Below are 14411 nucleotides of genomic sequence, written 5' to 3'. Positions count from 1 at the left end.
AGCAGTCCAGCCCCTAGGAACTCAAAAGACTGGCCCAACAAGCCTTCCTTTTGGGACAGGACTTCATACTCAGGAAAAACAACTGGGAGTAGAATCAAAATTGAGCAGTACAGGGACATGGATACAAAGGAAAGAGATGGTCCAGACAAAAGTAGGGGAGGAGAACGGAGACTGGAATTCCCAGGAAGCAAGGCTCACATAAAAATGAGCAAGCAAGGTCAAATCCACTGCAGAAAGTGTCAAGCAAGGTCAAATAACACAAAGTTATTCTTAGAAAAAAAGAGAATAAAGGGAGAAATAACACCCCTGTGGACAGTGAAAGCACACCAGTAAATCACTACTTCAAAACAAGTTTGAAGAGAATAAGGAAATGATACAAGACTTGAAAGATGAACGTAAATCAGAGTTTTTAAGGCTCAGAAATAAGGTGACAGAAAGACTGAGAAATAAAAGAAAAATTCATTCTAGAAATGAGGATGCAACTCAAAGCAACACAGGGGATACTAACTGAAGAAAAATAGAAGTTACAAAGAGGAAAAAAAATTAAATTAAAAGGAAATGAGGCCAGGCGCAATGGCTCACACCTGTAATCCTAGCTCTTTAAGAGGCTGAGGTGGGCGGATCATCTGAGGTCAGGAGTTCAAGACCAGCCTGGCCAACGTGGCAAAACCCCATCTCTACTAAAATTATAAAAATCAGCTGGGCATGGTGGCACATGCCTTTAATCCCAGCTACTTGGGAGGCTGAGGCATGAGAATCACTTGAACCCGGGAGGCAGAGGTTGCAGTGAGCCGAGATCACACCACTGCACTCCAGCCTTGGGGACAGAGTGAGACTAGGTCTCCTAAATAAATAAAAGAAAATGGAAAAGATATAAAAAGAATTTGAGAAACAGTAACACGTATTTGAGACAAAGAAGATTGAATGTATGGGCAGCAGGAGTCCCTGAGGAAGAAAACTAAACCAATGGAATAGAACAAATGATAAAAATGAATTCAAGACAACTTTCTTAAAATAAGAGATTCTAAACTATATTTAAAAGAGTATCATGTGGCCAAGAATATCGATCTAAAAAGTCCAACACTAAGATATATTCTAGTTAAAGGAGAAATTATTTAGACATGTAGGAAAAGAAAGCATATGACTTACAAGGGGGAAAATTAGATTATCTTCAGATTTTTCAACAGCAGTGCTTTCTGCTAGAAGAAAATGGAGTAACATATTTAGAATTTTCAGGGAAAGAATAAGCCAAGGATTTTGTGTCCAGAAAAACTGACTTTCAAGTAGAAAAAACAGACAAAATGTTACCAATTTATAAGGCCTCGGGGTCTATTAACATGAGCCTTTCTTAAGGAATCTATTAGAGAATGTGCTTCAGACAATCAAAATAGCTAGAGCTAGATCAGCATAAGGACTGGTGGTGAGCACTAAATATATAGTTAGCTGTAGAACTAAGACTGAAGGAAGGCTGAGGAGCAAAGAGTATCGGATATAATTCCCATGCGTTGACAATTGGATACAATGTAACTTTAAGCGGGGCAGGACTGCATGCAAAATAAAATAATTTAATGCTTTCAGAAATTAGTATTAGTATTGTTATTCTGAAACTGTTGTCTGAGATATGTGGTAAAAACAAATGAGTAATTACGGAATAGTCTAATTCTGTCATTTTCTATATCTGAAAATCTGTATTCTTGGTGTGGAAGAAAGGAGACACAAATGTATAGTATCAAATGTAAATAAAAAGCTGTAGAATCTTGGATTTGAATTTTCAAATCGAAAGTATTAATATGAACTCAGAAGGCGTCTCTTGCCACACCCTCCATTCTCTTCATCTATCTATTCATCTATTTTTCTCCTGGTTGTGTTCACTGAAAAGACTAGATAGAATTATCTACCCCAGCAGCACTGAGCATCCTTAGCGTCCAGATTGTGAACTTGAAATATCATTTCTCACCAAAAGAAAACAGAGTTTCTTGGAGAAATGGCTGAATCCAGGTCTAGACATGAAATGTGAAGAGCTTGAAGGATGCATCTTGTATTACTGGTCAGCAAGGAAGCTATCAAAGAATAGTAGGAAGATACCAGAAATTCTCAGAAGCCAACCCAAAGAGGCTCACATTGACCAAAGAGAAGACAGTTTTAATTTCAAGAATGATAACGAGCCATGAATTAAAACTCAGTAAATATTTGTAAATTTATGACTCAATAATGATTTAATAATGTATTTAACAAGAATACTTTACCTTAAGAAGATCCTAAGAAACCAGTTCATTACCTTGAAAACAGGTAAAGGGAAGAATGAGGCATTTATTATGCCTTTCCTATATGAGCTGTACGACTGGATAGCCAACTAGTATATCCTCATTAGAAGCACCTCTTTATAAAAGTATTACAGCTTATAAATGACAAAGACATGGTAGGATTAGAGCATCACTGTTTTCAACTCCCCATAAATGAATAAATACAGACATTAAGCATCAGTGACTGCCAAGATCACAAAAAGATGGCTACATTTTGTGTGCTTCCTGTAGTCTTGCCAAAGAGATCCTCCCTCAGCCTGATCCATTCTTTGGATGTAGGTGCCTATTTGCAGGAAATACAGAATATAGAGGGAAATATTGAACTGCACCATGAGAGTGCAGTCAGCAAAATCCAGACTGGGAAACTCCACAGGTCACATGACCTGGGTCTTTCAACAGAAAAGAAAACGAAAAAGATGGAGAGGGGCCTATAGGTTAAAGGAAACCTAAAAAACATTTCTGCAGTGAAATTTCCGACCATGCCTGAGTTGAGATCAGCAAATTCTTCCCTCAAGGACAGAATTGACAGAACCATTTCAGTGCTCCGGAAATTAACCAAAGGTATATAACATCTGAGAATCATTTATGCCTGAAAAGCTGCTGAGCTTGAGATATGAAGCAGAAGTCTGTGGCATTCTTTCCTGGGCATTTCCTATCCCCAACACCGCAACTTGGTAACGTGGAGGGGCAGTTTGTAAATACCAGCAGTCTCAACTACTGTCATTGAAGGGGGTTGACTTGCTTTGGGAGTGGGAAGTCATGCCTGTGCCCAGCAGCTTTGTCAGTGGAAATGGCAGTTTTGGCCACAGAAGAGCAGGTATGACCAGCCACTCTATTAGCCTGAACTTGTGGTCATGGCCAGGGCAAGTATATTCTTGACTGAGGCTATGCACATGTGCCGTGGAGACCAGGGCGGGCCCGAGTCAGCTGCAAACTCCTGACTAGCCCTCAAACTGCATGCACATATAGAGAATATGCAGAAAGGCCCTGCAAAATGTTAAAGTTGGGGAAGACTTTAAAATGGTCTGAACTTTGGATGCATTTTTGAGCTGACAGATTGGCAGAGAAAGGAAGCCTTACTGACTTGAGGTGTTTGAGCAAAACTTCCGTCCCATCATTGGCTGACTAATGTGCTAGAAAGATGCAGGTGCAATCCCTAAAAAGCCGGGCTTCAAGATAAAAACGAATTTTTTAAAAACCCACTGAGCAGATCCATCAGGGGCTGCACAACACGGGAAGATAGATTTTTCTGAATTAGCCTATGCCAGTTACTAAATAAACATAGAAACAACAACCTTCAGGGGGAAAATCAGAGCCAGAGTAGCTACAATGTATTATCTGAATGTCCATTTTCACCTAAATTTGAGACATTAAAAAAATAACAGGAAAGTATTGTCTCACCCTCAAGAAAAGAAGCAGTCAGTAGGAACTATCTCTGATCCAGCTGTTGGATTCATTTAGCAGACAAAGGCTTCAAAGCAGCAATTACGCTCAAAGAACTGAAGAACTAAAGAAAAGCATGGAAATGAATCAACAGACACTCTCCAAAAAACAATAGAAATTACAAAAAAGAGGAAAATTGAAATTCTAGAAAAGTATGACAAACTGACGTGAAAAGTTCAATAACCAGCCCGCCACAGTGGCTCGCACCTGTAATCCCAGCACTTTGGGAGGCCGAGGCTGGTGGATCACGTGAGGTAGAGTTTGAGACCCGCCTGGCCAACATGATGAAACCCTGTCTCTGCTGAAAATACAAAAAATTAGCTGGACGTGGTGGCTCCCAGCTACTTGGGAGGCTGAAGCAGGAGAATCCCTTGAAGCCAGGAGGCAGAGGTTACAGTGAGACGAGATTGTGCCATTATACTCCATTATACTCCAGCCTGGGCAACAAGAGTGAAACTCCGTCACAAAATAGGAAAAACTAAGGCTGGGTGCCGTGGCTCACGACTGTAATCCCAGTTCTTTGGGAGGCTGAGGTGACGGATTACCTGAGGTTAGAAGTTGGAGGCCAGCCCGGCCAACATGATGAAACCCCGTCTTTACTAAAAACGCAAAAATTAGCTGGGTGTGGTGGCAGATGCCTGTAATCCCAGCTACTCGGGAGCCTAAGGCAGGAGAATCACTTGAACCCAGGAGGCTGCAGTGAGCCAAGATCACGCCACTGTGCTCCAGCCTGGGCAACAGAGTGAGGCCTTATCTCAAAACAAAAACAAAACCTGAAAAGTTCAGCAACTAAAATGAAAAATTTACCACAGGATCTCAATAGCAGATTCAATATAGCAGAAGACAGAGTCAGCGAAGTTGAAGATTAATCAATAGAAATTATTCAGTCTGAAGAACATGGAACAAAAAGATTGAAAAAAAAAATAACAAAGTTTCAGAGGCTTATGGAACAAGACCAAGTTTACCAATATGTGTGTCGTGGGAGTCTTAGAAGGAGGATCATGACAGAAAGGTACAGAAAAAATATTTGAAGAATAAAAGCCAAACACTTGCCACATTTGGTGAAAAGCAATAGTCTACACAATCAAAAGTTCAACACAACTCAAGTAGGGTAAATACAAAGAGATCTACACCCAGACACATCATAGTTAAACTACAAAAGCCAAACACAGAGATAAAACCTTGAAAGCAGTAAGAGAAACTCATCCTGGATAGGGGAGCATAGATACAAATAACAGCAGACTTGTAATTGAAAACAATGGAGGTTAGAAGGCAGTGGAATTTCCAAAATGCTGCAAGAAAAAATTCAACCCAAAATTCTATATTCAGCAAAACTATCATTTAAAAATGTAGGTGAAATAATGACCTTTTCAAATAAACAAAAACTGAAAGAATTCATTACTAGTAGACCCACCTTAGAAGGAATACTGAAGGAAGACTTTCAGGATGAAATGAAATGACAAAAGGTGGTAACTGTAATATATGGAAAGAAATGAAGAGCATCAGAAATGATAAATATGTAGGTTAATTTAAAAGACCATATAAATCTATTTTTCTTCTTTTCTCTCAAGTTTAAAAGATATAAGATTGTATAAAGTAATAATTATAACTCTATTATTGGGCTTATAACATATAAGATTATAATGTATGTGACAGTAATAGCACAGAAGAAGAGAAAGGGAATTGAGCTATATTTGTGTAAAGTTTCTATATTCTGCTATTAGAAGTTGAGTATGATAAATTAATTTGGAGATTTTAATCCCTACAACAAGCACATAGAAAATTACTTTTGGATGGATACATTGGCCCACCCCTGTAATCTTAGCACTGTGAGAGGCTTGAGGCCAGGAGTTTGAGACCAGACTGAGTATCATAGCATGACCCTGTTTCTACAAAAAATAAAAAATGAGCTGCATTTGGTGGTGCGTGTCTGTAGTCCCAGCTACTTGGGAAGCTGAGGCAAAAGAATCCCTTGTGCCCAGGAGTTTAAGGTTACAGTGAGCTGTGATCACATGACTGTACTTCAGCCTGGGTAAGAGTGAGACCTTATCTCTAATAATAAAAGAAAAAAAAGAAAATTAATGTTTTAATTACTATTATTATGTAACAATACTCTTTTCAGTTAGCTTTCTCAGGTTGAAAAGAAAATTTACTTTTAAAAAATAGTAAAGGTCAGACATGGTGACTCACGCCGGTAATTTCAGCACTTTGAGAGGCTGAGGCAGGATGATCACTTGAGCCCAGAAGTTCGAGACCAGCTCAGGCAATGTAGTAAGACCTCATCTCTACCACCCCCCACCAAAAAAAAAAAAAAAAAGTGTGAAACTGGGTGTAGGGATGCACACCTGTGGTTCCAGCAAGTTGGGAGGCTGAGCTGGGACAATCACTTGAGCCCAGAAGGTGAAGGCTACAGTGAGCTATGATCATGCCATTTCACTCTAGCCTGGGCAACAGAGCGAGATTTTGTCTCAAACAAACAAAAATATTTTTTAAAAATCAATAGGGGGCATTTAAACACTAAAATTTATTTCCTCAACATGAGAGAAGGTATTAAAGTTAGGACAGAGAAATACAAAAGAAGGGAAGCTTTTTACTTTTTTTTTTTTTTTTTTTTGAGACAAGGATCTCACTGTATTGCCCAGGCTGGAGTACTGTGGTGTGATTGTGGCTCACTCTAGCCTCAGCCTCTTCGGCATAAGTGATCCTCCCAACTCAGCCTTCCATATAGCTAGGACTACAGGCGGGTACCACCATGCCTGGCTAATTTTTAAAATTTTTTGTAGAGATGGAATTTTGCTATATTGCCCCGTCTGGTTTTGGACTCCTGCCCTCAAGAGATCCTCCTGCCTTGGCCTTCCAAAGTAGTGAGGTTACAGGTATAAGCCACTGTGCCCAGCTGGAAACATTTATTTTTGTTTTATCATTTCTTCTTTATTGGTTAGAATATTTTTATATAAAGGTGCTTCCGGGGCCAGGCGCAGTGGCTCATGCCTGTAATCCCGGCACTTTGGGAGGCCAAGGAGGGTGGATCACCTGAGGTCAGGAGTTTGAGACCATCCTGGCCAACATGGTGAAACCCCATCTCTACTAAAAATATAAAAATAGCCGGGCGTGATGGTGGGCACCTGTAATCCAGCTATTTGGGAGACTGAGGCAGGAGAATCACTTGAGCTCAGGAGGTGGAGGTTGCAGTGAGCCAAGATCATGCCACTGCACTCCAGCCTAGGTGACAGAGTGAGACTCCATCTCAAATAAATAAATAAAAGATGCTTTCCCCATCAAATATATGGTTTCCCTGAGGTATAATAAACATAGGAAAGGTAGATTGCAGTTTGATTTTTCTACCTTTTATTTACTAGTTTTCAAAGTAGTAAATTGATTGCCTTAGCGTCCTCCTTTTTTGACCAATTAGGATTTTGTTTATTTTTAAATATAATTTTGAACTCATGGATTTAATTATATTTGAGCCTTTAAATCCACTGCAGTTATTATACTTTTTGATTCTCATCTTGTTTGATCTGTCTTCAGGTTGAGTCTTGAGTTTTTTTGATGTGATCATTGACATAATTTTTGTTACTCTTTAAAATTATTAACTTGAAGCCCTATTTTAATTAGAATGTATTACAGCTGGGAAGCGATTTTCTTTAAGCAGTACTGGGTTAATTATTATTCACTGTTGAAATGTGATTGGATGTGAACTGTGCTGGGCTTTTTTTTCTTCATAGGTATGGGAGGTATCGCCAGCATGCCACCGCTTACAGCTGTTGCTCCAGTGCCAATGGGATCCATTCCAGTTGTTGGAATGTCTCCACCCCTAGTATCTTCTGTTCCCACAGCAGCTGTGCCCCCCCTGGCTAACGGGGCTCCCCCTGTTATACAACCTCTGCCTGCATTTGCTCATCCTGGTATGTGACTTGCTGAAACCATAGGCTGAATTTTCACTACTGGTATTTTGCTGTTCATTATTAAAATCTCTAATTATATTTAAATGATGTTTTAGTCCGGAGGAAAATATCTTTATTTTTTTCACTTAATTTCACATTTTTTTCCACTGTATTAAATGGGATATGCTAGTGTGGAGAGAGTGAAAGAGAATTACAGATTTCTGCGTGCCTCTGTGGGCAAAGGTGAGCTTAGTAGTGAAAGCCACAAATATAATTTTCTTTCAAGGGCTGAGAAGAGCAATCGAAGTTGATCTGTATTTGAACATATTCTATTTTTATATATCAGTTACTACTTTTCTTTAGCTACTATGAATTGCTAATAAGCAAGCCAATCCCCTAGGAATAGAATTATGTTGGGGATGGTGGTAAAGAATAAAAAAGAACAGTTTATACTATTTCATGGTATTACATGCCTACTTAATTGAAGGAAAGGATTTAAAAGTTTCTGGTTTAATTAATTCCACTTTGAGACTTTATTAAGTCTTTAGTTAAAATAAAGTATAAAACTGTAGATGTAGATAGCCTTGGTCTAACATCTTAATGAATTCATATCATATGGAAAGTATTATTTTTAAAGTACTTTGACTACATCTAAGTAAATTCAGTATTGACGACATGGGTTTTAGCATCATACTTGAAACGTTGCTGTGCCTGTGGCCCCCTGAATTTGTTATATACGTCAGGATATGTCTTTAAGTTATGGCCAAATAAACTAAATGTACCTCCTTTTTTTAGATTTTTTTCTTATCACATGTAGTTCATCTTGCATGTATGACCATGACTGCGGACATGATGGTAGCCCAGAAAGTGTGTGCAGTTGTTTTTCCAGGAGTATAAGCAAATCCACACGCTCTGAGTCTTCTATTCTTTTGTGGCTAATGGCAGAAGTTGCCAGTCATTTGCCATCAGGCAAGGGTGAGGGAATGTGGCTGAGACGCAGAGTGGGTTTTTTTTTCTGACACACAACTAACCAACCCCAGTGATAATCAGACACAAAAGCTGACCTTCCCTAGCATCACATGTTATATGGCCGAGACTACAGTTTGTGGCTTCTTGGCTCTTACATATGGAACTAATACTTCAGCTCCTTCAGTGCAGGGAAGAAAATACCATTTTATATATTTAAGCTGTTACCTCTTTAACTATTGGAATAGGTCCTATAAAAGGTGATACTAAATGTTTAATGAAGAGTATAATTTTATAGAAATCAGTATTACTACATAGTAAGGTGATTTTCAGTAGAACAAGTAAATCTAGAAACCTTTTTGGCAGGAAGACAGAGAGTGAGGAAGGAAAAGCTCTTTTTGGTCTAGGCTGGCAAGAAAGGGGGAATTATTTCTGCCTCAGATTTTGTTGACTGTGCATTTTAATTTTTGTAAATTGGGGCAAGTTTCTTATCTTTGTAGAATTAAAATTATTCAACATCTATTTTTACAGCCGCCACATTGCCAAAGAGTTCTTCCTTTAGTAGATCTGGTCCAGGGTCACAACTAAACACTAAATTACAAAAGGCACAGTCATTTGACGTGGCCAGGTAAGTTTTTCTTGTTTTTAAATGGGAAGTGTGGTTAAAGCCGTTACCTGATTAAAGTATAAATTTGACCATGAATCATCTATATTCTTTTTGTTGTCTTTTTTTGCAGGCTTTTGTAGAGTGCTAATAATAATTTTCTTAATTTCTGGATGGTGTCACTAGTTTTTCTCATTAATTTGTTGTGGAGATGACAGAAATCAAGGACGTAACATTTCCTTAAGGGCTTTGTGTATTTTTTTTTTTAAAGAGGATAAATGGATAGTAAAAAAGTTTAAAAACAGTAAGAGAAAATTCTGCGTATTAAGGGAAAAAAGCACATGGACTATTTTATGTGTTTATGATTTACCAATTTATGTATAAAATTTTTATATGAAGATTGGAGTTATAGTTGGCCTTATTTTTAATTCTGTCTCAGATAATCTTACAGAGTTCATATGGGTAGTTAGTAACATCCTATTAAAGACCATTTATTATGAAATAAATTATCCAGATTATGGACAATTCACATTAATCAAATGTATGGCTTAATTATTGCTTATGTTTTGGTCAACCTTGGTTTCAATTATTACCTTTCATATTTTTATTTTATTTTACTCCTATGTTTTACCCTTGCATACTGCTACACTAAGATGAGAAATTAAGTCTCTTTTAAGCCATCTCAAAACTTGGGCCGGGTGTGATGGCTCACGCCTGTAATCCCAGCACTCTGAGAGGCTGAGGCAGGAGGATCGCTTGAGCCCATGAGTTTGAGACCAGCTTGGGCAGCATGGGGAGACCTTGTTAATACAAACGTTTTAAAATTAGGTGGGAGGATGGCTGGAGCCAGGAAGATTGACGCTGCAGTAAGCTGTGATGGTACCACTGCACTCTTGCCTGGGTGATGGCGGAGCAAGACCCTAACCCTGCCTTAAAAAAAAAAGCTTTTGGAAGTTATCCTGTCTTGTGTCATCCTCACTGGAAACTATTAAGTGAATCAAGTCATTTTCCCACTTTCAAGAGAAAAGCATGTTGGATATAATTCAGTGATGCCTTCATTACTTTTAAAAATGATTTAAAGAAAATCCATAAACTGAAAAGCACTGTGCCAAAAGCTTTATATACATTAACTCATTCTTCCCCATGAGATGATTCTGTTACTCTCCGTTATAGATGAGGGACAAGCTCAGAGACATTATATAACTCGCTCAACAGAACATAACTCAGAAGTGACAGAGCTGAGTCAAACTGAGTTATGTCTGCTTTTAAGGCGTGTGTTCTTAACTATGCAAGTTTTCTCTAAAAAACTTCATTTAATTGTAGGATACAGGTATAATCCCAGCACTTTGGGAGGCCGAAGTGGACAGATCATGAGGTCAGGAGTTTGAAACCAGCCTGGCCAACGTGGTGAAACCCCATCTCTACTAAAAATACAAAAATTAGCTGGGTGTGGTGGCGGGCGCCTGTAATCCCAGCTACTTGGGAGGCTGAGGCAGGAGAATTGCTTGAACCCAGGAGGTGGAGGTTGCAGTGAGCCGAGATCACAGCATTGCACTCCAGCCTGGGCGACACGACCAGATTCTTTCTTAAAAAAAAAAAAAAAATGATCCTTTACCATGCTGAAGTTTTGAGTTTATTATGACTTTGCAGAAATGATTTTGAAACCTGCCTTATTGATTTGTGACATTAGAATGAATAAACTATCAGTATTAGCAAGCATTAGTGCTATTAAAACAACTTTTTTTTAATGTTAATTGTCACCTTGTTAATAACTTAAATTTCTAGCCAATTTTTGCAATGCAGTATTGAACTTTTGGGTACATCTTAATGAGGTTTTAGTCTATTTAAATTCTCAGGAATTTGGCAGAAAACTCTGATGTGATAAGTGTAATCTGGGACAACTTCTGTGTGTAACACCCAGCATTCCTGGCATGTAGGAACTAGATAGCTAGCTTCTTGACAAATAGGCAGGAGTTGGAATCAGCAAAATACTAGTTAGTTTAACATGAGAAAGTTGATGCTGAAGTACCTACAGCAGAGTAGATCGTGGTAAGTGTTTTTTATTAAGAAATTCATAAAAATTGAAAAAAGTGAATTCATATAAGTACTTCTCCAGTGTTTGGGAGCTATTTCCTATACTTGAACTGTGTATAATAGGTATAAGTGCATAGGTGACACATGGAAATGATGATTAAAAAGTTCAGTATTTCAGTAAGATTTTGCTTTTACATGTTTGAAATAGATTTCTTTGTTGAAATGAAATTGCAAACAGAGCATTAGTTATAATCTGTCCTGGAAGGGGAATGCCATTTTTACTGTCTGAGCTCAGCCATTGGGTTTGATTTAGATGTCGAAGCTTAACAGGCCATTGGTACCAGTGTGATATTTGTGTGGACAGTGGCATCTGAGGAACTAATCACTAAGGAAGTATAGACCCAGCTGAACTACTGGCAGGTGTGTCCTTCGGCCAGGTCAGGATTGTGGCACGTTGTCAAGGAGAGATCAGTATTGGATTGTAGTCAAGGAAGTGAAGCTGTCCCCATTCCCACTCTGCTTATGTGTCATGACCCTGGAAATGTTCTGTTCTCTCTCTCTATGGGAAACTGTCCATTGGGTCTGGATTTAAACTTACAGAATGGAGTAATTTCACTTCGTTAAGAAATAGGTCCTGTATATTCGTGTATACAAAGTTAAAACATTTTTGGAGAATTAGTACCTTTAAAGGCAGTTACTGGTTTGCTTTTAGCATTGCTTTTTAACCAAAAACGAAGTGTTTTCGAAATTAGAATAGCCTGGATATTACTGTATTACCTCAGTTACAAGAGGTTTTTCATACTTTTATAGAACCTTTAAATTATTAAATTATATGTAGAACTTGAAACAGCCACTCAGTATATTGTGTTTCTCCATGATTCTGGAAAAATAGTTATTTTGAGGGAAATGTTTATGATCTTAAAAATTGGAAATACCCATGGCAAAAAAAAAAAATAGTGATAATAAAATGAATAAAATATGAAAGTTAGATATGATTATCTAGAGAAGTTCCTAGTTCACTGTCATTGAGGAACTTTACCAGGCTGTTCCTTATGGATAATCCTCTTTCCTTTTTCTTTTCCCCACAGTGTCCCACCAGTGGCAGAATGGGCTGTTCCTCAGTCATCAAGACTGAAATACAGGCAATTATTCAATAGTCATGACAAAACTATGAGTGGACACTTAACAGGTATTTACAAATAAAAATTAGTGAAATATGATCTTTGTTTTCAGCGCAAACTGTTTCTAGATATTGGGTCATGGATATTTTCCAAATGTCTATGTGCTTCTTTCTTAGCCGTGTTTTCATTGTCTCTGTTATCTCGTGTTCTTATCCACTGATAACTCTTTACATAGTTATATCATTCTCTCATGCCCCATTGCTTCGTGGTAAAATGCAACATAGACCAAGGATACTCCTGTACACTGCAAACCACTGATATGCAAATCAAGGCACTAGCAAAGAAACACTTCTTTGAACAAAAACTAGCTTCAGCTTCTGAAGTCCAGCTTTGAACTTGATGAACTTGAAGCTGTCTGTTCACTAGGTTAGAGTTGGAGGCAGCAGGCAGGGTGAAAGCAGGGAGTTGGGAACATGGCTCTGTCACTGCCCAGACAGGGCTCACCACTTTGGATATTTCTTTGTCTAGTAATATAAAAGGCCAGAGTTAACTTAGGTGATCTCAAAGGATTTTTTTAAAAGAAGAATGATTGTGTTATCTACATCAGAAGGATAGACAGGAATTTTAACATACCGTTCAAAATTTTTCTCATGAAGGGTTAAATACTTGTTAGAAAGTTGTAAAGAAGGCTGGGTGCTGTGGCTCATGCCTGTAATCCAGTCTCAGCACTTTGGGAGGCCGAGGCAGGTGGATCACCTGAGGTCAGGAGTTCGAGACCAGCCTGGCCAACATGGTCTCTACTAAAAATACAAAAATTAGCTGGGCATAGTGGTGGGCACCTCTAATCCCAGCTACTGAGGCAGGAGACTTGCTTGAACCCGGGAGGCAGAGGTTGCGGTGACCCAAGATCCCACCCTTGCACTCCCTCCTTATCCATAAGGAACAGCCTGGTAAAGTTCCTCAATGATAGTAAACTAAGAACTTCTCTAGATAATCATATCTAACTTTCATATTTTATTCATTTTATTATCACTTTTTTTTTTTTTTTTTGGCCATGGGTATTTCCAGTTTTTAAGATCATAAAGATTTCCCTCAAAATAATCATTTTTCCAGAATCATGGATAAACACAATACACCGAGTGGCTGTTTCAAGTTGTATATATAATTTAATAATTTAAAATTAGCCCGGCTAATTTTATATTTTTAGTAGAAACACGGTTTCACCATGTTGCTTAGGCAGGTCTCAAACTTCTGACCTCAGGTGATCTACCTACCTCAGCCCGCCAAAGTGGTGGTACATGTCTGTAATCCCAGCTACTTGGGAAGCTGAGGCAGGAGACTCACTTGAACCCAGGAAGTGGAGATTGCAGTGGGCTGAGATTGCACCATTACACTCCGGGCTGGGCAACAAGAGTGAAACTCCAACTCAAAAAAAAAAAAAAAAAAAAAAAAAAAGCAGAGCCTGCATAAGCTGGGCTGGGATTATGGGCATGAGTCACCGTACCCAGCCCACTGAAGGTATATTTAATAGCATATTTTTAAGTACTGTTTTACATGGTGGTTTGACACCAGTGCTCCATACAAACCCAGAACTACATTGCCAATTAATCCAAAAATATTTCTTGAAAACGTTGTTGGTGTTTGCTTTGAGTTGATTAAAATAGTGTTCAATTGAGACATTGATTGAGAAATTCTCTCTTTCTTGGTAGGATTTGTGTTTTATGAATGAAATGCAGTATCTACATTCCAAATATAATGACCCAGGCACTTGAACATTTAGAACTTTTAAATATCTGAGGCAGAAAGTAAAATTTGAAATATACTGGAAAGAAGGCAGATTTTGATATTGTTTATCTGCATACTTATTGCTACTTTGATCCAGCAAGAATTTAAGGTGGGAATTTTACTTTTGAACCAGACCTTTGTATAGTCATGTCAAGTAGAATAATTTATTACAGTAAATTTTAAAATGGGAATAAACAATAGAAATTGAATTTGTTTAAAATTTTTCTTTAGAGGTGGGATCTTGCTTTGTTGTCCAGGCTGATTTTGAACT

General features: G+C 38.3%; 1 protein-coding gene across 6 annotated transcripts in view; it reads left to right on the top strand.

Moving 5' to 3' along the window:
- The window catches only part of ITSN1 (intersectin 1), a 246702-nt gene that overhangs the window by 96694 nt on the left and 135597 nt on the right, over positions 1-14411 (top strand). For all 6 annotated transcript variants that reach the window (XM_037990809.2, XM_037990807.2, XM_073009637.1 and 3 more), the window contains 3 exons: positions 7472-7651; positions 9128-9224; positions 12323-12423. In XM_037990809.2, the coding sequence (XP_037846737.1) occupies positions 7472-7651; positions 9128-9224; positions 12323-12423 (378 nt within the window). The remainder of the gene's footprint in view (positions 1-7471; positions 7652-9127; positions 9225-12322; positions 12424-14411) is intronic.

Source organism: Chlorocebus sabaeus, chromosome 2 (assembly GCF_047675955.1).
Source record: "Chlorocebus sabaeus isolate Y175 chromosome 2, mChlSab1.0.hap1, whole genome shotgun sequence".
NCBI lineage: Eukaryota > Metazoa > Chordata > Mammalia > Primates > Cercopithecidae > Chlorocebus > Chlorocebus sabaeus.
The sequence above is the reverse complement of the archived record's forward strand: the minus strand, read 5'-3'. Positions and strand labels throughout refer to the sequence as shown.